The sequence below is a fragment of the Somniosus microcephalus genome, chromosome 6 (genome assembly GCF_052327205.1).
Source record: "Somniosus microcephalus isolate GS21.2 chromosome 6, FLI_Smic_1.0, whole genome shotgun sequence".
NCBI classification, from domain to species: Eukaryota; Metazoa; Chordata; class Chondrichthyes; order Squaliformes; family Somniosidae; genus Somniosus; species Somniosus microcephalus.
The window spans coordinates 79,143,957-79,168,172 of record NC_140992.1 but is presented as its reverse complement, the minus strand read 5'-3'; the positions used below and the strand labels follow the sequence as shown (position 1 = coordinate 79,168,172).

Below are 24,216 nucleotides of genomic sequence, written 5' to 3'. Positions count from 1 at the left end.
GCGCTATATAAATGCAAGGCTTTCTTTTCTTTAAAATGCGCACAGAAATTACCACAATGGGAATTATGGTGCTATCAGCATGGCAGAAATTTGTCAGGTCATATGTCAGTTGTACACAGCCTTGCTAATTTCTGCCATGTTGGAGGAGACAACATGAAACAGTCCAAAGTTAAAATCTGAGGGCCAGGAGGAGTACTAAGTAAGCATGCACACAGCTGGACTCAGACCGTGTACGCTCTGATCTCTGCTCAGCCTGATTCCTGTCCGCCTGAAAACTTTTGACTGAGAGGCAGAAATAGTGGGGAAAGGACAAGGAACTGAGATTAGAGTAGATTTACTAGTTGACGATCAATCACAGACATTGCCAAGTAGCTTCCTTTTATGCTGTAAGTTCTATTCCAGACTGAGAAAGATAGAATGAAGAAGCATGGGGAGTGGGACTGTGACAACCTGAATCTTATGCCAGAAGTGAGGTTCTGTTGCATTTCAAAGAGGGGTGGTTTTTACTTTGGTTGTTAAGCAGTTCTGGGCTAGAAATACTCAGCAGGCCAGGCACCATCCGTGGAGAGAGAAACAGAGTTAACATTTCAGGTCTGGGACCCTTCATCAGAACTGGAAAAAGCTGGAAATGTAACAGATATTAAGCAGGTGCAGAGACAGGGGGGGGGGGGCGTTTAGGAGGGGAGGAAGGAATTGAAAGAACATACTGTGAAAATGTTGCAAATGGGAATGGCAAAATCATACAGCATGAAAAATGGGGGCAGGGATTATTATCTGAAATTGTTGAACTCAATGTTGAGTCCGGAAGGCTGTAAAGTGCCTAATCGAAAGATGAGGTGCTGTTCCTCGAGCTTACATTGAGCTTCATTGGAACAATGTAATAGGCTGAGGACAGAGAGATCAGAGTGGGAGTGAAGCGGAGAATTAAAGTGACAGGCGACCGGAATCTCAGGGTCACCCTTATGGACTGAACGGAGGTGTTCTGCAAAGCAGTCGCCCAATCTGCGTTTGGTCTCCTCAGTGTAGAGGAGACCGCATCGTGAGCCGCGAATACAGTATATTAAATTGCAAGAAGTACAAATAAATCGCTGTTTCACCTGGAAGGGGTGTTTGGGGCCCTGGGTGGGAAGGGAGGAGGTAAAAGGGCATGTGTTGCATCTCCTGCGCTTGCACGGGAAGGTGCCAGGTGAAGGAGAATGGCTGTTGGGGGTGACTGAGGAGTGGACTAGGGTGTCGCGGAGGGAGCGGTCCCTTCGGAATGCTGAAAGGGGAGGTGAGGGGAAGATGTGTTTGGTGGTGGGATCACGTTGGATGTGGCGGAAATGGCAGAGGATGATCCATTGAATGTGGAGGCTGGTGGTGTGAAAGGTGAGGACAAGGGGAACCCTATCGTGGTTCTGGGAGGGAGGGGAAGGGCTGAGAGCAGAAGTGTGGGAAATGGAACGGACACGGTCAAGGGCCGTGTCAACCATAGTAGAGGGAAATCCTCGGTTGAGGAAAAAGGAAGACATGTCGGAAGCACTGGTATGGAAGGTGGCATCATCAGAACAGACGCGACGGAGACGGAGAAACTGCGAGAATGGAATAGAGTCCTTACAGGAAGCGGGGTGGGGGGGAAGTGTAGTCCAGGTAGCTGTGGGAGTCGGTGGGCTTGTAGTGGGTGTTTGTCGAAAGCCGATCGCCAGAAATGGAGACGGAGAAGTCAAGGAAGGGAAGGGAAGAGTCGGAGATGGACCATGTGAAGGTGAGGGAAGGGTGGAAATTGGAAGTAAAGAGAATGAACTTATCTAGTTCAGGGTGAGAGCAGGAAACAGCACCGATACAGTCATCGATGTACCGGAAAAAGAGGTGCGGGAGGGGACCTGAGTAGGACTGGAACAAAGAGTGCTCCCCATATCCCATGAACAGGCAGGCATACCTAATGCCCATGCGGGTTCCCATAGTAACACCTTTAATTTGGAGGAAGTGAGTGGAGTCAGAGGAGAAGTTGTTCAATGTGAGAACAAGTTCAGCCAGGCGGAGGAGGGTGGTGGTGGATGGGGACTGGTTGGGCCTCTGTTCAAGGAAGAAACGGATGCTGCCTGGCCTGCTGAGTATTTCCAGCATTTTCTGTTGTTATTTCAGATTTCCAGCATCCGCAGTATTTTGCTGTTGTAGTAGTTCTGGGCTAGTGATTGATATTTTGTAGCAGTAAATGTTGAAGTTTAAGAGTCAAGCTGTATGTCCATGCGTGCACAGTCTTGCTCACTCAAGTTGATGTCCATCTGATGAATATTGTTAAAATTGAACCTTCCTTCCTGTCGAATTATCTAGAAAATTAAATAAAATATAATTATTTACCTTATTTACTGATAACACTTTTGAAAGAATGTTTTTTGTGTTTTTTAGGTATGGGACAGTTATGGACGTCTGTTGTATAGTGCCCAGGCGCATGACTATCCTATAACATCTGTGGCTTGGGCACCCGATGGGCAACTATTTGCCGTTGGTTCATTCAACACTCTTCGCCTATGTGATAAAACCGGGGTAGGTGATTAATCATGTACAGGAAACTTTGTGCTATACGGGACCGAGCTGTTGCCGTTCCCTCAAAACTGCCGGACAAACCAGCGTTAATGTTGAGCATACGGAGCTTTTCAGCTCCGTATCTGGCAACAAACACTGTTGCTTAGCAACAGCTTCTAAACAGTCAGCCGTACTCTCTCTAGCGTCTCTGTAGCTTAGCAACAGCTTCAGAGAGACTTTGCAGAGCCTGACTGTTGGAAAAAAAAAGCTACGAGAAGAAAAAAAACCTAACAAAACGGCTCCTGATTTTTGACGGTGGCTCGAGCTTGCCGGACATTTAGCCTCCGGATAACACAAAGTTTCCTGTACATAAATATTTACTGACAGGAAGTACTTCATACCATTGCCATTGGTATTGTGTGCATCATAACTATTCAGCAATACTTGAAGCTAAAAACTTGTAGGCCTTAACTTACTTTATGTTTTCTGACAATTTTCCCCTTGCCTTTCTCTCATGAAAGCATTTACTCTTTCCTAGGGGACAGTTGCACAGATGCTGGTTTACCTACCATACCTTGCCTTTCAGTCTTCATGTTTGAGCTTTGACAGTGTTAGCAGGTTGCAGCCAAGCCTTATCCTGTCCTCATCCAATATCCACACGTGTGGACTATCAGCAGTTGTCACTGGATAATGATAAAGAGGGGGAGCCCAAGCAGATTTTCTCTTCCTAATCTGAGGCCTATTGCAATGACCCATTGGAGAAGCAGACCATAACTGTAATGTTATTTTCTTTTAAAAGTAACTCTGTTCTTTTTTAGTGTGATTGTATGTTCTTTTTAAAGAAGGAAGAGTAAGGATGCATTGTACTGCAGATAGCATAGTACAGTATGTAGCCAGCAGACTGTGAGATTGAACTCATTGGCTTGCACACAGCTGCAGATGTTGATTCCCCGTGCAGCTCATTTTTAATATCAGCAGCATTACTTCTCTCTGAAAATTTAAAAGATTCCATACTAAGTTTAAAATATTCCCAGAAGGTCCAATGGACCAGAAACAGCTCCACATTGACACAAAAGTGGCAGTATAACAACAATGTTAATTACGGTACATTGACTTGTAATGCTTCTTAATCATTTGATAAGGGTTCATAAGTACAAATTTCTGTGCTGCAAAATTTTTTAGTAATGTTGGACTGGTTTATTCTTCTGGCATTGCTAAAGGGGTGGTAGGCAGTCCTTAACCTTTGAAATGACAGAACTGTTCTTTTTAGCAGTTAAAAATGTCTGTGTATGACTCCAAAGACTAATAGAAGACAGTAGTGCCTTATGCATATTTTATACATGAAGTCCCCTTGTATTCACTGAGTTACAACTGGTTGTTATTACTGTAGTTTCTGCTCTTGACATTTTTCCTCTACTTCCTGAATCTGCTGCTCCAATGTCTTCAGCTCTAGTTCATCAACTTCATGCAGTCAGTCACCAGTTTCTAATCCATCAAGGTTGATGGAACAGCTTCTGTTTCAGGACATTGTTATAATATTTCATCTGATCTGCTGACTTTTGTGGAATTGTATTTTTTTTTGTTTGTTCTCAGGAGCTGGGTGACACTGGCAAAGCAGTATTTATTGCCCATAAAGAGTCAAGCGCATAGTATGGGACTGGAGTTGTGCAGTTTCAGGGCCACAGTCTAAAGTAGGGCCACAGTCTAAAGTTGGACCAAGTTGGATTTTATTGCTTTGTTTGACTTGCAGTTTCTACATGATAGCTTTAGCATTACTTTTTTCTGCTGTTTGCTGCTGAATAGTACGGTACAGGACTCCTTTTATACAGATCTGTTGCTGCCAGCAGCTGCACATATTAGCTTCAGCTGCACTGCTCACCATGGTCATTCCACTGGGCCTGCCAATGGTTATTATGGATTTGGAGGCGGGAGAGGGGTTAAGGCAGAGGGAAGGAAACCAAGTGTGCTTGCACCTCAGAAGTCTGGTGGTTATCAGCCGATGAACCATATCTTTAGACTCTGGCACACCTACTTGGGCCTCTCTTGGAAGACCTGCCTTCACCTGGAAGGCTGTGACCTAGTTATGCTGTCTACTGGAACCTGACCTACAGATGAAATCTAACACATAGACAGTCCTGCCCATTGCTGCGAAAGTTACCAAAGCATTGAACTTTAATGTGATGGATCCTTTTAAACCACAATTGATGACTTTTCCCACATTAGATAAACCTCTGTCCACCAATGTATCAAGCAGGTCTTGGAAGCCTTGTTTGCCAGGGGGAACACTTTTGTCACTTTCCCTATTGAAATGGCGCAACAGCATGATAGGGTGCAGAACTTTTACTGGTGCTTCTCTAAAATGCAAGGCCTCATTGGCACACAATTATTCATTAAGGTTCCTAACAACTTCCCCATATAACATATGAATAGGAAAGGCTCTCATTCCATCAACACATGTCAGAACACAAGAATACAATAATGCAGGTGAATGCGTAATAGCCCATCAGCAGCCACAATGCCTTTGTTTTGTGACAGATCACTTTGCCAGCATTATTTCAAGACACAGACAGACTGGAAGGCTAGTAGTATATGCTAGGGGTCCAGGACCACACTCCAGACTCCTGGCTCTTCACGCTAGTGAAGAACCCCAAAACAGAAGTTGAAAGGCAATACAAGGAAGCTTATGCCTCCCTGAAAATTCTAGTGGAATTTACAATTATTATATTGAAACAGCAGTTCTGCTATCTGGCTAGATCAGGTGGAATACTGCTCTACAGCCCCTGAGAAGGTCCTGAAAATAATCAGTGTCTGCTGTATCTTCCTCCACAGTGCTATTGTCAGCCGAAGTGCAGCAGGGTAGAATTTCAACCCAATGGAATCAGCACTGACCCTGGCGGATTTTTGCTGTTTCAGCGGTCCCATTTCTTTTGCAGCTCAAAAGACCAGGGCATTACTTTCGCATAAAACCTGCAACAATTTTGCTTTAAAAGTCCTGCATTAAAGATTGAAGAATTTTGCATGCTTCTCTCCAATGATGGATGCCTGTTGCATGCTGGCATGAGTTATGTATGGAGTTATTGAGGGATAATGGCAGGAAACACAACATGTGATCTAACACTGTCATTGGGCAAGCACTTTCAGCATCTGGCGGAAGTGACAGTGAAAAATTGGATGGCCAGAAAAATGGGCAGGGACTCAGTGTACCAGGTTTCCGCTTTGTTTTCTGCTCCTGTGATCTAACCCTATAATCCTGATGCTTTTCTTCAGAGGAAAATTCTACATAAGATCTTTCATCCTAGTCTGCTTCTGATCAATCATATTTTATGGAACCCAATGACAATTAAAAAGGGCCCATTAATTGGACAAATATCCCCAGTTATAAAAATTTAAGATTATATAGCAATTCAGATGAATACAATTTCCTTTGAATGTAAAATAATCTGATAGTTGTGTTCTGTTTATAATACTATAAACTTTAGAAATAAATGATTCCTCATTGAAACATGATACACTCAGTACCATACCCTGTTAATTGAATAACTCATAAACTGTAGGAGACAAAGAACACCTCCTTTGCAACAGTAAAGTTGTCAAGATCAGTTTAAGGAAGATTTTAGAGCTTGTTTCACTTAGAAATTTCCTTTCAAGGATCTTGATGCAGTTTGATATGAACTGGTTTTGAAACAAGTGAAGAGCAATGTTCTTTTATACCCTTGTACACGAGCAGTAGGCATGCTTTCATAATTTTTATTCACAAGTAGTATGCAGAATATTAATTTTTGGTCATCTGGTAATTTTGAATGGCTATTGAAGTTTTTGATTATTTGTTCTGTGCAAGGTTCTTAGACTTTTATTTAAAACTATATTTTTTAAGTGTTCAGAATACTGTAGTCACATTAATAACTGGTAAGAAAAAAGAATCTGTCAATTGTACCACTGAAGGTTTGACCAGGAAAAAAAAATGTTGGAAAAATAGCAGATGTGGGGGGAGAGGAGGTGGGGAGTTGTTGGACAGCTTTGAAGAGAAACAAAGAGATGCCTGAGTCAGCAGTAGCAGCAAATGTTCTCCCCAGGCATTAGTGGAGTATTTGAGCTCCAGGGTTTCAGGGTTAGATTTAAGACCGTTTCAAGACTGTTTATAAATGTGATTTCTAGTAACTTATCAATGCTGTTGCCTGTTCATTGTAAAGTGTATCAGGCCAAATTTATTTTTGCTGCCATAACAACAGTTTTTCTGACTAATATGCTATTAATGTTTCTTAAAGAACTGAGCCACACTACTTTTTTGGAAGGGTTTAAATTCATATTCTACAATTAAGATTTTTCCTGCATGTGCTTAAATTTTTATAGATTTTAAAATAAAAGCTTTCATAAGTTTGAAATACATTACTTTTCTGGATGACGTTTAGTACTATAACTAAAAAACTGAAAAATATTAGCAAACTACCAATCTCATTGGTGCTATTATTACTGCATGTATGGACTCAGTCCACAAATTGTTGGAGTTTGGGAAAAATTGACAACCCTCTTCTGTTTCGCTGAACTTTAAATTTAGAAATAGCCTGGGTGGAATCTTTCCAGTATGAAATCTTGTGGTTTCCCTCCTCCTCCTCTTCTCCCATTACCCCCCTCGTCATATTCCCCAGCCACCACAGACATGGAGAATAGATAAATGACAGCCTCAGACACAATGGGGCCCAGCCAGGCCCTCTGGCAGAGTCATTAGTTTCTAAACCATTAAATCATTACCTTCACAGACAAGGCAAACATGTGTCTGAGAGTACAACCCATCATCCATGCCAGATTCTTTGTCTGACAGTAGATACTCTGCCTGAAAATGCCAACCACGCGAAACCCACAGAAATACTGCCAAATCATTAACCCTTAATACACTTATTGTAACATAATATAGTGAACAGAAGATCCTCAGAGCTATATTTATTTATTCTAAGTAATGTTTTGTGAGGTAGGTTGTACAGCAATCACAGTATATTACTAATTTAAGAAACACTTCTCAGTCTATTAGGGTTCAAGATTATAACATCAAACATACAGTTACCATTGTTAAATATTGTGACAGTATCACTTTCCTCCTAGAGAGCAATTTTTATATGAATTCCATGCGTGTCATGTCACAGAGTTTCTGGACAACTTTGATGGGAAATGAAACATTCTTCCTTTTATGCTTTCAGTGACATTAATCACATGGGTAAATAAGTTGCAGTACTTAACCTGCACTGCCCCAGCATGTTTGTGTTTGCTTGATTTGCTATTTTACAAGGCTTTATCAAAATGTATATTTCCCTTCTCTGTATATTCATCTTGACAGTTGTAGCAATTAAGTAAAGAGGGTGAAAACTGGTAAAAGACAATGGCCCAAAAATTGCAGTTGGCGGCGTAGCTACAGAGTGCGCCGCCGACCTCCGAAAAGAATACTAACTTACCTTGTGTGAGGCCCCACACGTAGACTTGCTGTTCGGCGCTGCAGAGTTGTGCGCAGCGCATTACATCACGGAGGCCAGGAGCGCAGCATAAGGGAAGACATGGCCACAAAATCTGTTAAAACTAAGCCACACCCACAGAAACTTCTTTCAGTCTCTTGCATTGAAATTACATTTAAAAAACTTTTAATTAAACTGGTACTTGGACTTATTTTATATTCAGTGTCACATGTGGCTCAGTGGGTAGCACACGCAGCTCTGTGTCAGAAGGTTCAAGTCCCAGTCCAGGGATTTGAGCACATAAATCTAGGCTGACACTCCAGTGCAGTGCTGAGGGAGTGCTGTGCTGAGGGAGTGCTGCACTGTTGGAGGTGCTGTCTTTTGGATGAGATATTCAACCTATGCCCTGTCTGCTTTCAGGTGGATGTAAAAGATCCCATGGCACTATTTCAAAGAAGGGCAGGGGAGTTATCCCCGGTGTCCTGACAAATATTTATCCCTCAATCAACATCGCAAAAACAGATTATTTGGTCATTATCACATTGCTGTTTGTGGGAGCTTGCTGTGTGCAAATTGGCTGCTGCGTGCCCCACATTACAACAGTGACTACACTCCAAAAGTACTTCATTGGCTGTAAAGCGCTTTGAGACGTCCGTTGGTTGTGAAAGGCGCTATATAAATGCAAGTCTTTCTTTATATATCAGCATTTTGTTAAAATTATGTAACAAAATACCAACATGCTGATTTTTGAAATGCAGTCATAACCAAAAAAACTCCCGCCAGGTTTTCTAAAACCAAACATGCTTCGGTGACAGTGAGTGCAGAAAGGGGGACTATGTGCTGTAACATTTGCCAACTAAACCAAAAAAGTTGTATTTTCCCATATGAAATTCACATGCAGCTATGTATAATGTACTTGTCACAATGTCTGCTTTCTCACACATAGATATTTATATATAGTTCTATAAAATGTGTGGCTATTTGATATATGTGCAATAAATGTAATTAAACATTTCATGTGTGATGTAATAAAACTCACTACGCACTTGGTTCAAGTATAAAGCAAGGCGTTACTCAACTTGTTTCAGAACATGGAGGTCTAGTTGTATTTCACTAGTTCCTGTCTTACAAAATGTCCCTGGGCAAGCTGGGCCCACGCCCGAGTATTTATACTCCTTGGACGGCGCCACCAGCTGGCCGTCCAGTATTATTTCATGAGTAGTTTCTTTATGATGAGATTTATAACATTCTTCCTGCCTAAAAGATTTGGAAGTCCGATGACTTCCTCCTAACGGATTAGGCGGACCACGAATAGCCGCAGTCTTTTAGATCTTTGTTTATGGCTAGAAGGCACGTCTCCCCGGACCATGTCTTGGACCCTGGGCCGCTTGATCTGCACCGGTGGATCGACAGGGCCTGTGTTGCCCTGATCGACCCGAGGGAGGCTGGGGAGATCGTGACTCCGGGTGCGGGTCCCCACAGGCACAGAGCTGGCTTCATCCTGTTTGATAGCCGGGGATTGACCGGCGTCCTGGCCTCGGTTGGCCATCCCATGGGGAGCGCTCGGCTCCCCGAGTGGATCCGATGGGGCAGCCGGCAGATCTCTCGATGTCCCAGGTAGGGCGTCATCTTCGAGGGAGTGCAGAGTGTCGGCATCATCACCGTGGGTCCCTCTATCAGTTGGGACCGGCTGGACAGGGAGCCAGGTCCTGGAGCAAAACGGTAGACACCCGGCCATCAGGGTACCGCACGCGCGCGTAAGTGGGATTAACGTCCGTGAGTTCTACCTCGTCGATGAGGGGATCGTTTTTAGAAGATCGGACGAATCTTCGGAGCAGCATGGGGCCGGGAGCTGCCAACCATGACTGTAGGGACGTCCCATGAGTGGAACGACGCTGGAAGCTGAAGAATTGCTCGTGAGGTGTGACATTGGTGGATGTAGAAAGAAGAGACCTGATGGAATGCAACACGTCAGGGAGCATAGTTGCCCACTGCTGGTCTGGTAGGTTGCATGACCTTAGTGCAAGATGAACAGCGTTCCAAATGATAGCGTTGTATCTCTCAACCTGTCCGTTACCGATGGGATGGTACGGTGTTGTTTTACTTGTGGCGATTCCCCGTTGGGAAAGATAACTTTTGAGTTCGCTTGACATGAAGGAGGGACCCCGATCAGAGTGGATGAAATTGGCCGTACCGCAAAGGGAAAAGACTTGATCAAGGCATTTGATCACTGTGGAAGTAAGCATATTGGGACAAGGGAAAGTAAAGGGAAAGCGTGCATATTCGTCCACCATAGTAAGTAAGTAGGTGTTTCGCGTTGAGGAAGGCAATGGCCTTTAAAGTCAATGCTGAGTCGCTGCATAGCGTGTATGAGCGAGCCATCCGATGGACAGAAGAATTGCGGTTTTAATTCCGCACAAATTCTATAGGAGGAGCATGTTCTTTTCACATCTTCCATAAAAAATGGGAGATTTTTAGATCGCACAAAGTGCAACATACGGGTAACGCCAGGATGGCATAAGTCAGTATGAAGATCCGCAAGAGTCGAAGTTGACATAGAAGAGCAGAATGCCCGTGTGAAGGTATCCGGGGCCACATTCTCTTTGCCGGGTCGATAATTTATGGTGTATCCAAAGGCGGCCAATTCCATCCTCCAGAGTTGTATTTTGTTATTCTTGATCTTCGTTCTGGCATAAAGGCCACGGAGCGCTGATCGGTTATAAGTGTGAAATGGCGACGAGCGAGAAAATGACTCAATTTATGTACAGCTTTGATGCTGGCCGTAGCCTCCTTCTCGACAGGAGGATAATGGAGCTCGCTACCCTGCAAAGTTCTGGACAGAAATGCAACGGGTCGACCACCTTCATTCAAGCTAGCAGAGATCGCCACACCCGATGCATCGCACTCGACCACGAAAGGAAGATTTTCATCAATGGAACAAAGCGTGGCTTTTTCCAGTTGTTGCTTGAGGAAGTTGAAAGCTGAAATAGCCGTTGCATCCAATGGAAATGACTGCGTGAAGCAGGGGCTGGATCTTGGCAGAGAAGTGGGGTATCCATTTCGCATAATAGGCGAACATGCTGAGTGCCCGACGAAGAGAGCCGAGATTCGTAGGGGGAGGGAGCTCCTGAAGCAGACAAAGTCGCTCCAGATCCGGTTTGATGACACTTTTGCCCACCCAGTAGCCAAGGATGTTGACTGATGGTACTGATTTCACAAATTTGGACTCATTTAAGGTTAAGTTGTGACGACGGAGAACGTCAGAAAATTTCTGGAGATTGGCATCATGCTCCTTCTGGTCATGACACCAGCAATGGTGATACTATCCAGATATGGAAAAGTGTCCGTTAAGTTCTCCTGTTTGACTAGGCTATCCATTGCCTGTTGAAAGACAGCCACCCCATTGGTGACCCCAAATGAAAGGTGACAAAATTGGTAAAGCCGACCATTGGCCTCAAAGGCCGTATACTTTTTGTCAGAGTCCTTTAACGGTACTCGATGATATGCGCTCTTTAAATCAAAAGTTGAAAATACCTTGTAGTTGGCAAGGTTATTGACTATGTCATCGATGCGTGGTCGTGGGTAGGCATCTATACTGGTCAGGTCGGTATACTGGTTAATAGTTCGCGAGTAATCGATGCAAAGACGTTTCTTGTGTTGCTTCAGAGGAAGTTTAACAATGACGACTTGAGCCCGCCAGGAAGATGAACATGGCTCAATGATACCGTCAGCTAGAAGGCGAGAGATTTCTGCCTCGATAAAGGATCGATCATCTTGGCTGAAACGTCGTGATTTAGTGACTATGGGCTTACATCGGGGGGGAAAGATTGGCAAACAAGGAGGGCTCGTCGAGCGAAGCCGTCGAAAGTGCACAAAACGGTACTTTGGAAATAGTAAGCTCCAGCTTTGACCCTCCAAACTCCAAAGTGAGTCTTTTGTGTTGTTTCTGGAAATCCTGTCCCAGGAGCACATCACTGCATAGGTTTTTGAGCACCCCGAGCCGGGTGGAGAAACAAGTGCGGCCATTGAGAATAAGGTCGACAAGACAAAAGCTGGAAGAATTGGTGGTCAGTGTCGTCGGAGCCATTGCAATTTCCCTGTCTGAGGGGTAAATACGCAGTTTTAACTTACTGACAGCCCGCTCACTAATGAAGCTGTCAGAGCTGCATGAGTCGATTAGTGCGCTCAAAATGTGTCCATTTACTGAAACCTTCGTGGCTGCATGGGACAGACTTTGGGTGAAAACAGCTGTGATGGGAGGAGGGGCAGTTTTACACTTGACAGCTGTAACCTTAGTAATGGTTCTTGGGGGAGGAGCAGTTTTATAGATAGTAGCTGCAGAACTAACAGGAGCCCTCGACTGGTATATCTTAGAAAAGTGTCCTTTCTTACTAACAGAGGCTCTTGACTGGCATACCTTAGAAAAGTGACCTTGCTGCAATGATTGCAGGTTGCGTTACGAGCAGGACAAAATTTCCTATAATGGAACGCACCTCCACAGAAGTAACACTTCCTTCCAGATTGCCAAGATACCGCTAGGGCAGTGTCGTCATCAGTGAAGGTTTCTAGGGTAGGGTTGTCATCAGCCAGGTTGGAGTCATCATCCGTGAGGGCTTCCACCTGAGGCCTATCGAAGGAGTCACTAAAAGTGATAGCAGCAGCCCGTGCACGTGGTGAAAGATAGGTATCTGCATTCCTCTTTGCTAAGTCCAGAGAACATGCCTGGTCATAGGCAGCCTGTAACTTGAGGGTGTTATTCTCTAACAGACGCTGATGTATGAAGGGAGACGCAATCCCATTAATAAAGGAATCACAAATTAACTCCTCCTGGTACTGCTCAGCTGGAACAGCTTTAAGATTACAATCCTTGCTGAGCCTGCGAAGTTTCTGAAGGAATTCATCAAGTGATTCCCCGGGTTGTTGTCGTGTTGTGGCCAGTAGATGCCGAACAAAAATTTTGTTTGGGGACTTGACATATAGCTGCTGTAGTATTTGGATAGCGGAGTCATAGTCTACACAGTCTTCGATATAATCAAACACATGGGGGGGTACATAATTAGCAAGTATTCGTAACTTATTAGGAACATTCTCACCACACTCCTCAAGGAAGTTGCTAAAGGTACGATACCAGTGTTTCCATACCTTAGCAGCTGTAAGTGAATTCGGGTCCAGGTCCAGACGGGCGGGTCTGAGTAGTTTCTCCATGATGGATCGATTACTTGTCTGAGTTCCCTTCTACGGTTCAAGTCGTAGCTGGCTGTTCCCGAAATCACCCAAAGCGTGGAGTCGATATCAAGTTGATTAAATTGACGTAATAAAACTCACTACGCACTTGGTTTGAGTGTAAAGTAAGGCTTTAATCAACTTGTTTCAGAACATGGAGGTCTAGTTGTACTTCACTAGTTCCTGTCTTACAAAATGTCCCTGAGCAAGCTGGGCCACGCCTGAGTATTTATACTCCTTGGACGGCGCCACCAGCTGGCCGTCCAGTGTTATTTCATGAGTAGTTTCTTTATGATGATGAGATTTATAAGAATGTGTACATTAAAGCACTCGGTCTGCCACGGCTCCGTATCATTTACAAACAGTACGTGAGATGCTGGAATGTGATACGGCTTGTTGGTGCAGAATACTAATAAAAACGGTATATGTTCAGTACAAGAATAATCATAATCATAATCAACTTTATTGTCATTGTTAGTGCACAAGTGCAGTACAGTGAAATGTAGGCTTGCAGCTCCCGAGAGTGTACATTTGGATTAAGACATATAAACATTCAACATTCATTTGGCTTGTAATACATTAACATGAACATAATAAAGTGCATTGGCAGATGTGCAGGCTTTAAAGTTTATTTGTGGAGTTCAGTAGGATGACAGCCCTGGGAAAGAAGCTGTTCCTAAATCTGGTCGTTCGGGTGCGAATGCATCTGTAGCATCTCCCAGATGGCAGGGGGGCGAACAGACTGTGGCTGGGGTGGGTAGGGTCTTTGATGATGGTCAGTGACCTCCGTAAACAGCGTTTCTGGTAGATGTTCTCTATGGTCGGTAGCCGGGTGCTGGCAATGCGTTGGGCAGTTTTGACAACCCGCTGCAGGGGATTCCGGTCATAGTAGCTACAGCTGCCATACCATACTGTGATACAGTTCGTCAGGATGCTCTCTATTGTGCAGCGGTAAAAGTTAGAGAGGATCGGGGTGACAGGTTACATCCCTTCAGCCTCCTTAGGAAATATAGGCGCTGCTGGGCCTTCTTCACCAAAGAGGAGGTATTGAGGGACCAGGAGAGGTCTTCCGTGATGTGGACTCCGAGGAACTTAAAGCTGTCCACCCTTTCCACCACAGCCCCACGGATGTGGATGGGGGTGTGACTTCCGCCTTTAGACTTCCTGAAGTCCACAATGATTTCCTTGGTTTTCTTGATGTTAAGGGCCAGGTTGTTATCGGCGCACCACTTCACGAGATGCTGGATCTCCTCCTTGTAGGCTGACTCATCGTTGTTGGTGATCTGGCCTACCACCGTGGTATCATCTGCAAACTTGATGATGGTGTTGGAACCATGAAAAGCCACACAGTCGTGGGTGAAGAGGGAGTAGAGGAGGGAGCTCAGCACACATCCTTGTGGGGCCCCCGTGTTCAGGGTCGGGGGGGGGGTGGAGGTGTGGTTACCTAATTTGACAGACTGGGGTCTGTTTGTTAGGAAGTCCAGGGTCCAGTTGCAGAGGGAAGTGTTCAGGCCAAGAGTGTGGAGTTTTGTGGCCAGCTTGTTGGGGACGATAGTGTTGAATGCTGAGCTGTAGTCTATGAACAGCATTCTGATGTAGGTCTCTTTACCGTCTAAGTGATTCAATGCAGAGTGTAGAGCAGTTGTGATTGCATCCTCCGTTGATCTGTTTGCACGATAGGCAAACTGGTGTTGGTCAAGAGAGGCGGGAACACTGGCTTTGATGTGAGCCAGGACCAGTCTCTCGAAACACTTCATTATGATGGGTGTGAGTGCGACAGGTCGATAGTCGTTCAGACACGTCACAGCCGTTTGCTTTGGCACAGGAATAATGGTAGCGGTCTTGAAGCATGTAGGGACTACTGCCTGGGCCAATGACAGATTGAAGATGGCGGTGAAGACATCAGCCAGCTGATCACATTCCTTGAGTACCCGTCCAGGGATGCTATCGGGTCCAGCAGCCTTACGTGTGTTCACTCCGCGTAGAACACCCCTTATGTCGGAGGTCGACAGAGTGAGCACTTGGTCTTCCGGGGGTGGCAAGGCTTTGGTAGTCGGCTCCCTGTTTTCCCTGTCAAAGCGAGCGTAGAAGTTGTTAAGCTCCTCCGGAAGGGAGGCATCGCTAACCGGGGGGCTGGTGTTTTTACTCTTGTAGTCAGTGATGCACTGGATGCCTTGCCACATGCGCCGGGGGTCCGAGTTGTTGTGGAAATGATCCTCAATCCGCAGTGTCTGTTTCCTTTTGGCAGTCCTGATACCCTTTTTTAGGTTGGTCCTAGCTGCACTGTAAGCCGCCGCGTCGCCAGATTTAAATGCTACGTCGCGTGCTTTCAACAGCGAGCGGACCTCCCCGTCCATCCAGGGTTTCTGGTTGGGGTATGTCCTGATATTTTTATGGGTCGTGACGACCTTGACGCAACTGTTGATGTAGAATAGCACTGTGGATGCGTATTCTTCGATGTCATTATGGGCAAACATGCTCCAATCAGTGCGTTCGAAGCAATCCTGAAGCTCCGAGACTGCCCCCTCTGGCCATACTTTCACTGATCTCACTGATGTTTTCACTCTTTTGATGAGCGGTTTGTATGCCGGGGCTAGAAACAGGGAGAGGTGGTCAGACTTCCCAAGGTGGGGGCAGGGAATGGCCTTATAAGCATCTACAATGCTCGTGTAGACTTGATCCAGTGTGTTCTCCCCTCTTGTGGGGCAGGAAACATTCTGGTGGAATTTCGGGAGTACAGATTTTAGGTTTATGTGATTGAAGTCCCCCGCGACGATAAAAGCTCCGTCTGGGTGCGCAGTTTGTTGTTCGCTGATGGCCCTGTAGAGGTCCTTCAGTGCTAGTTTGTAGTTTGTAGTAGTATTTTGTTTCTCTGGGTGGTTTTCTGGTAACAGTATCATTTTAATTTTATTTAAACTTGCTGAATAATTTGCAGATTTTGCATGGTTTAGGGTAAAAAGTTGTATTGCTTACAAGTATATCCGCTGCTTGCTCTGTGTTCAATACAAATGGGTTTCTTTCACAGAGTGTAACAGGCTCCTGTGCCTGCTTTCACTAACCGTAAATTTTTTTGATATAATTGCTGGGCACTAGGTGGGTAATTAGCCCAACTCTGCGCCAGCAATTAGTATTTCCCCGTCTGTCTGGATCATCTGTCAAGACGTACTTTGACAGATCGCAAGTTTGGGATTTAGCACAAGCGCATGCGGAAATCCCGAACTTGCGATTAATTTCAAAGGTGGTATGACTGTGTACTCTCAAAGTACGCCCTCATACCCACCACAAAATCTGCTCCAATAAATGGCTAATTCTGCAATCCCTAGCTTCCAGCAAGGAGCTGTGCACGCAGCGAACACAGATCAGAGCATTGAGGCTAGAATGTTGTATCCCTATCTCTGATCCGTGCTCCCTTTAAGCGTGTCTTCCCCTCTAGGATCGTGACCCCAACCTTTATGTGATGCAAGTACATTATTATTACTGTCACCTTGCTGCCCACTATCTGAATGAGCAACACTGACAACACACATTAGCCAATGAGTTGTATTGTTGTCTCTCAGGCAAACTAAATAAATCTCTAAAATGGAGCTTTGAAAGTTTGCATCACAAAAAGGGAAAATTAAGATAGCAACTTTAATCATTGTAAAATAACTGAAGCCACCATCTCCTCCACTTAACTAGTGTGCAGTTCTTGCTCTTCAACCTTCTGATTTATATTGGTGTGATTGGTCAGTTAGTATTGAATTGCAAACAGTTTTGTACTTTGGCACTGTACAAAACAAATTTTACAGAATCAACCAAACTAATTTGATTTTTCACCTTTAGCAAGCAGTCACCCAAAAGAATTGATTTTTATGCCATCTGTCTGGGCTTGGTTTGAACCCATGTTCCAGAGATGAAAGGAGTGCTCCTCCTGGCTCCATAGGAAGGTGTTTTTTTGGGGGCGGGGGAATCAAAATCTTACCTTTTTGGTTGTCGGCTGCAAGGGTCACTGAAGAATACTGAGTGCTGCAGGCCCAATGAGGTGACCAGTTTGTGAAAGGAGTCCTTTAACAGGCATTGGATCCCTCATTTAAAGGGTTTAATACCTGTTTAAGATGTCTGCCCAGGACGCCTAAAAAATGGGCCGCACGAATATGGCATTGGGACTAATGCCAGTGCTGATTGGGCACGTGCCATCCCACTGCTAAATTGGTATTCTTTGTACCCATTCTATGCCTAAAACGGGCGCATCATCGCAAACCAATTTCTAACCCAGACAGTTGTATATCCAAGTTTGCAGATGACACTAAGTTAGGAAGCATAGTAAGTTGTGTAGACGGGAGCAGGAAGTTAAAAGGGACATAGACAGACTGAGTGGGTAAAACTATGGCAGATAGAGTTCAATGTGAAGATGTGTGAGGTCATCCACTTTGGATCCCAAAAAGGCAAATCGGAATATCTTCTTAATGGTGAGAGATGAGGAGCAAAGGTATTTCAATGTCCATGTACACAACTCATGAAAAGCTAGTGCACAGGTACAAAGAGGTTAGTGGAATACTGGCCTTTATCTCAAGGGAGTTGGAATACAAAAGTGAGGAAATGATGCTTCAGTTCTACAGAGCCTTGGCTAGTCCCCATCTGAAGTATGGCGTTCAGTTTTGGGCACCGAAACTCAGGAAAAATATATTGGTCTTAGAGAGGGTGCAGCACAGATTCACCAGAATGATACCAGGGCTTGAAGGGTTCATATATGAGGACAGATTCCATAAACTTTGTTTGCATCCTCGAGATTTTAGAAAGCTGAGGGGTAATCTAATAGAGGTGTTTAAAATTATAAAGGGATTTGATAAGATAGATGCAGAGAAACTATTTCCTCTGGTGGGGGAAATCCAGAACAAGGGGACATAATCTTAAAATTAGAGTTAGGCCAATTAAGCGTGAAATCAAGAAGCATTTTTTCACTCAAAGGGCAGCAGATATCTGGAATTCTCTTCCCCAAAAGGCTGTGGATGCAGGGTTGATTGGTAGATTTTTGTTAGGTAAAAGTATTAAGCCATTGGGAGAAAAGGCAATGTAATTGTATAGTGAATTCAAAAGTAAAAATTTATAGCAACTTATTCTTTTTTAAATAAAAATTATAGTTGGTAGTGAATGTGGATGTAGTTTGTGGCTGTAGCTTCTTATTTGTAAATATGCGTGGTGGTAGAAATTCTGATCCTTAGCCACACTACAGCTTTAAAAATAAGTCTGTTGACCTTTGTTTTTATTCATTATAATTAGTGGACAATTTTATGACTGGAAATGGTGATTTGCATATGCCTATCTCTTGTTATTAAAGGGGCACTGAGAAAGTACACCTCTCGTATAGCAGGTAAAAAATTCTTTGTTGTTGGTACTATCGCCTTCCTACTGTAGTTGTCGATGTATTTTTTTTTTTAACTTGTTTTAGCTCTAAATTTTGAAAGAGAATATCATTGTGGTAGTGCTTTCCATATACTGTAATGCATTCTTCCCCAATACAGCTTGTAAAAATGGGAAACCTCATTCTTTCTAGGTACATCATGGGTCTCTCAGCTAGAAATGGAGCTGTTAAATGTACATACATAAGAACATAAGAACATAAGAAATAGGAGCAGGATTAGGCCAATCGGCCCCTCGAGCCTGCTCCGCCATTCAATAAGATCATGGCTGATCTGATCCTAACCGCCAATCCACTATCACAGAACCATCTCCTGAATCTAACAGAATTAGACACACGAAATAGGAGCAGGATCAGGCTACACGGCCCCTGGGCCCGCTCCGCTACCCACAGGGCCATGACCGATCCGAACTTAGACTCATGTCCAAATTCCTGCCCGCTCCCCGTAACCCTTAATTCCCTCTACTTCTAGGAAACTGTCTATTTCTGTTTTAAATTTATGTAATGATGTAGCTTCTACAGCTTTTTGGGGCAGCATATTCCATGGACCTACCACCCTCTGAGTGAAGTAGTTCCTCCTCATCTCAGTTTTGAAAGAGCAGCCCCTTATTCTAAGACTATGCCCCCTAGTTCTAGTTTCACCCATCATCGGGAACACCTTCCCCGCATCCACCCGATCCAACCCCTTCACAATCTTATATGTTTCAATAAGATCGCCTCTCATTCTTCTGAACTCCAATGAGTAGAGTCCCAATCTACTCAACCTCTCCTCATATGTCCATCCCCTCATCCCCGGGATTAACCGAGTGAACCTTCTTTGTACTGACTCGAGAGCAAGTATGTCCTTTCTTAAGTATGGACACCAAAACTGTACGCAGTATTCCAGGTGCGGTCTCACCAATACCTTGTACAACTGAAGCAATACCTCCCTATTTTTATATTATATCCCCCTAGCAATGAAAGCCAACATTCCATTGGCCTTTTTAATCACTTGCTGCACCTGCATACTAACCTTTTGAGTTTCGTGCACCAGGACCCCCAGATCCCTTTTTACTACAGTACTTTCCAGTTTCTTGCCATTAAGATAATAACTTGCTCTACGATTTTTCCTGCCAAAGTGCATAACCTCACACTTTCCAGTATTGTATTCCATCTGCCAAATCTCTGCCCACTTACTTAGCCTGTCTATGTCCCCTTGCAGGTTTTTTATGTCCTCCTCACTCACTACTTTCCCTCCCATCTTAGTATCATCTGCAAACTTTGATATGTTACACTCGGTCCCCTCCTCCAAATCGTTAATATAGATTGTAAAGAGTTGGGGACCCAGCACTGACCCCTGCGGAACACCACTAGTTACTGATTGCCAGTCTGAGAATGAACCATTTATCCCAACTCTCTGCCTTCTGTTAGATAGCCAATCCTCTATCCATGCCAGAATATTACCCCCAATCACGTGATTTTTTATCTTAAGCAATAATCTTTTGTGTGGCACCTTGCCAATGCCTTTTGGAAGTCTAAATACACTACGTCCACTGGTTCCCCTTTATCCACCCTATATGTTACTTCCTCAAAGAACTCCAGCAAATTTGTCAAACATGACTTCCCCTTCATAAAACCATGCTGACTTTGTCCTATTAAATTATGATTATCCAAATGTCCTGTTACTGTCTCCTTAATAATGGACTCCAAAATTTTACCTACCACAGATGTTAGGCTAACCGGTCTATAGTTTCCAGCCTTCTGTCTACTGCCCTTTTTAAATAAGGGTGTTACATTAGCAGTTTTCCAGTCTGTCGGGACCTTTGCCGAGTCCAGGGAGTTTTGGAAAATTATTACCAATGCATCCACAATCCCTACCGCCACTTCCCTCAAGACCCTAGGATGTAAGCCATCAGGTCCAGGTGATTTATCCGCCTTGAGTCCCATTATTTTACCGAGTACCACTTCCTTAGTGATTTTGATCGTGTATAGCTCCTCCCCCCCTTTAGCCCCCTGTTTGTCCAGTGTTGGGATATTCTTAGTGTCTTCTACTGTAAAGACTGATGTAAAATATTCATTCAGTGTTTTTGCCATCTCATATTTCCCACCATTAATTTCCCGGTCTCATCCTCTAAGGGACCAACATTTACTTTAGCCACCCTTTTTCTTTTTATATAACTATAAAAACTCTTACTATCTGTTTTTATATTTTTTGCTAATTTACTTTCATAATCTATCTTCCCTTTCTTAATCAATCTTTTTGTTATTTTTTGCTGTCTTTTAATGTTTTCCCAATCCTCTATCCTCCCACTAGATTTGGCTACCTTATATGCCCTTGTTTTTAGTCGAATACTATCCTTAATTTCTTTACTTAGCCATGGATGGCTGTCTTTTCTTTTACACCCTTTTCTTCTCAGTGGAATATATATTTTTTGGAAGTTGTAAAATAACTCCTTAAATGTACACCACTGATCATGTATCGTCTTACCCTTTAATCTATTTTCCCAATCCACTCTACTCAATTCCGCTCTCATACCTTCATAGTCTCCTTTATTCAAGCTTAGCACGCTTGTTTGAGATCCAACCTTCTCGCCCTCTAATTGAATATGGAATTCAACCATGTTATGGTCACTCATTCCAAGGGGATCCTTTACTAGGACATTTTTAATTAATCCCATCTCGTTACACAGGACCAGATCTAAGGTTGCTTGCCCCCTGGTCGGTTCAGTTACATACTGCTCAAGAAACCCATCCCTAATACACTCAATGAACTCATCCTCAAGGCAGCCCTGCCCAATTTGATTTGTCCAATTAATATGATAGTTAAAATCCCCCATAATTATAGATATTCCCTTATTACAAGCCTCAACTATTTCCTGATTGATACTCCGTCCAACAGAGTTGCAACTGTTCGGAGGCCTATAGACTACGCCCACTAGTGTTTTTTTCCCCTTATTATTCCTTACCTCCACCCAAACTGTTTCATTATCCTGATCTTTTGACCCAATATCATTTCTCTGTATTACAGTGATTCCTTCCTTTATTAACATAGCCACCCCACCTCCCCTTCCTTCCTGCCTGTCCTTCCTGATCGTTAAATAACCTGGTATGTTTAATTCCCAGGCATTGTCACCCTGCAGCCATGTTTCTGTAATGGCCACAAGATCATACCCATATGTAATTATTTGTGCCATTAACTCGTCTATTTTGTTACGAATGCTACGTGCATTCAGATAGAGAACTTTCAAATATGTTTTGTGACACTTAGTTCCTGCTTTTGCCCTTTTTATTACTTTACCTTTTACTCCATATCTTCTGCCCCTTCCTGACACGCTCTGGTTTTTAACTTCCCCACTGCTACCTAAGTCTATGACCTTCTCTGTTGTCATTTTTATTATTTGCTCTCTAGGAATCTCCCCCCCACTAGTTAGTTTAAAGCCCTCTCTACAGCCCTAGTTATATGATCCGCCAGGACTCTAGTCCCAGCACTGGCCAAGTGAAGCCCGTCCCAACGGAACAGCTTTAGTAGGAAACTCCATATACCGAAGTGCTGAACAGAATCCTCATTGGATGCTGATCCCAGAACTTCTATATGATCATCAGATTCAGTACTGACTGACTGTTGCTTGTGCGGAGGATAAACGCTAACATGGACTGGTTGGGCCAAACAGCCTGTTTCTGTATGGTAATCCTATGTAACTGTATGTACAGGACTGGGCATCTGGGAATGAAAAGGATTGCACTTCTTGGTTCCACAATGAAAACTACTATTCAGATCTTCAGATGATAGATATAAAGTATTACTCTTGCAACTGAGCGACCCAACATGGTAGTCTACAGCAGACTGATGACAACTGTGAAAAGTTGTAATTTTCCTCAACCGGCAGAAGAAAGAAGAAAGTTTAAAAAAATACAAGTTGTATGAGGGAAATATTTTCTATTGAAAGTACATTCCCAGGACCCTGTTGGTAAGTGCACCAAATGGTGTGCTACTTAGATATACACACCAGAAAGGTACCAAGTTTGATCCATGTTTTAAAGATTTTAAAATATCTAGGACTAATGTTACTCTCAGTGCCCTAATTCCAGGAATAAGTGTTTATTTTCTTTTAATGCTATCCAATAACTATGTTGTGAAGAGACGCAGAACTGAATTTGTTTCCATTAGAAATTGGGAGGATGCATAAACCAGGTCTTTATAATACTGAGAGTAATAAATGGTGTAAATACAAACAGGTTATCTAACTTGGGACTATGGGCATTGGAGAAAATGTATAAAATTAACAAGTCTCAAACAGGGCTTGAGATCAGAAGGTTTTCCCCCGCAGAGGAGTGAAATAGACTCCCAGGCGCTAAAGCTGATTCATATCTATAACAAAGGCCTGGTTGAATATCTGATTCAGAATTTGACTCCGGGGTATATAAATAAATATAGAAAGGGTTGGTTGATATTGTGTGGAATATGCAAGTTTTTGAGCTGCTGGTGTTTTGGAATGTCAAGCCAAGAAAGACAAACAGTCAAAAATAATGTAGATGTATGTTTAGATAGATATTCTGGAGTTTTACATGATTTATTTTGGGAGGATCAGGGAGAAACTTTTTTAGAAGATTGAATTAGTTGGAAAAAGTTTGACAGACCAGATTGTATCAGCTCTGTGGGAGGAATGAGCATGATTGATCAAATGAACATTTTCTTTTCATTCTTGTGTTCATTACAAACTAATTTATAATTAAACAAAGCTGGTATGTATGTCCTGTTGATTTACCTGGACTGTGGTCCAAATGAGATGTCCAGTGGGAGGTAGCCTTTGTAGTTTTAAATGCAAAAAATATATAGATAATGAAGCTGATTCAGATTGTCTGCAGGATGAAGCTATAATGTATTTGGAGTTATTTGATTTCACTAGATCCTCTCCAGTGCTACACCACAGGAATACAATTGGTGATGGGTAAAGGGTTTTGGCCACTTAAAATGTTGATTAATCAGTTTCTATGATGGTGCAATTTGGTATAGCACCCATATTTTTATAAAAGCTCTGATTCACACTGAACAAAACCACAGGAACTCTGCCAGTGTACAATTAAATCTTCACCTTACCCAAGTCTTGCTTTAAGCTAAACTCGCAGGTGACTCCTGAATCCATCTGTTACCAGGAGTGTTTATACTTGCCCTAATGTCTGGATAAGTTTGGTAGTACATCCATGATAATAGGGAACTTTTTATTTTGTAATGCTTTGGCTGTAGGTTCTATCCTGTGATTCCACAGGATTCTTCTTCCACCTTAAAGTGCCAGAAATGCACAACACTAGACCTTATTTTAGGCGCTCTCCCAACTCCTTTGCCATCTTGTGTAAATATAAAAACATTATATTTATCAAATGATGGGCAACGCTGTGACCAACTTACTTGGTGTATATGTGTGTAATATTTATATATATACAGTAGATGTTAACTTGTGCTAACTTATAAACAGAAAATAATAAATGGTTAGCAATCTCTATACTAAATTGTATTTTAGAATTAACTTTTATATACATAGTTATTTTTATATTACCAGCTATGGGAGTATCTGCTTAGCTAACACTTTGACAGTTTCAAACAGAATGGGGGTAATTTTAATTTTGGGCAAAGGTGTAAAATGGGCGATATCGAATTAGGCGCCCATTATA

At 43.2% G+C, this 24,216-nt stretch overlaps 1 protein-coding gene across 3 annotated transcripts in view; it reads left to right on the top strand.

Annotated features, from left to right (window-relative positions):
• Window positions 1-24,216, top strand: part of ift80 (intraflagellar transport 80 homolog (Chlamydomonas)) — a 165,322-nt gene that overhangs the window by 62,098 nt on the left and 79,008 nt on the right. For 2 of the 3 annotated variants that reach the window (XM_085990418.1, XM_085990417.1), the window contains exon 6: window positions 2,389-2,526. The exons of the other annotated variant lie outside the window; for it this stretch is intronic. In XM_085990418.1, coding sequence (XP_085846544.1) covers window positions 2,389-2,526 — 138 coding nt within the window. The remainder of the gene's footprint in view (window positions 1-2,388; window positions 2,527-24,216) is intronic. 3 annotated transcript variants of the gene reach the window in all.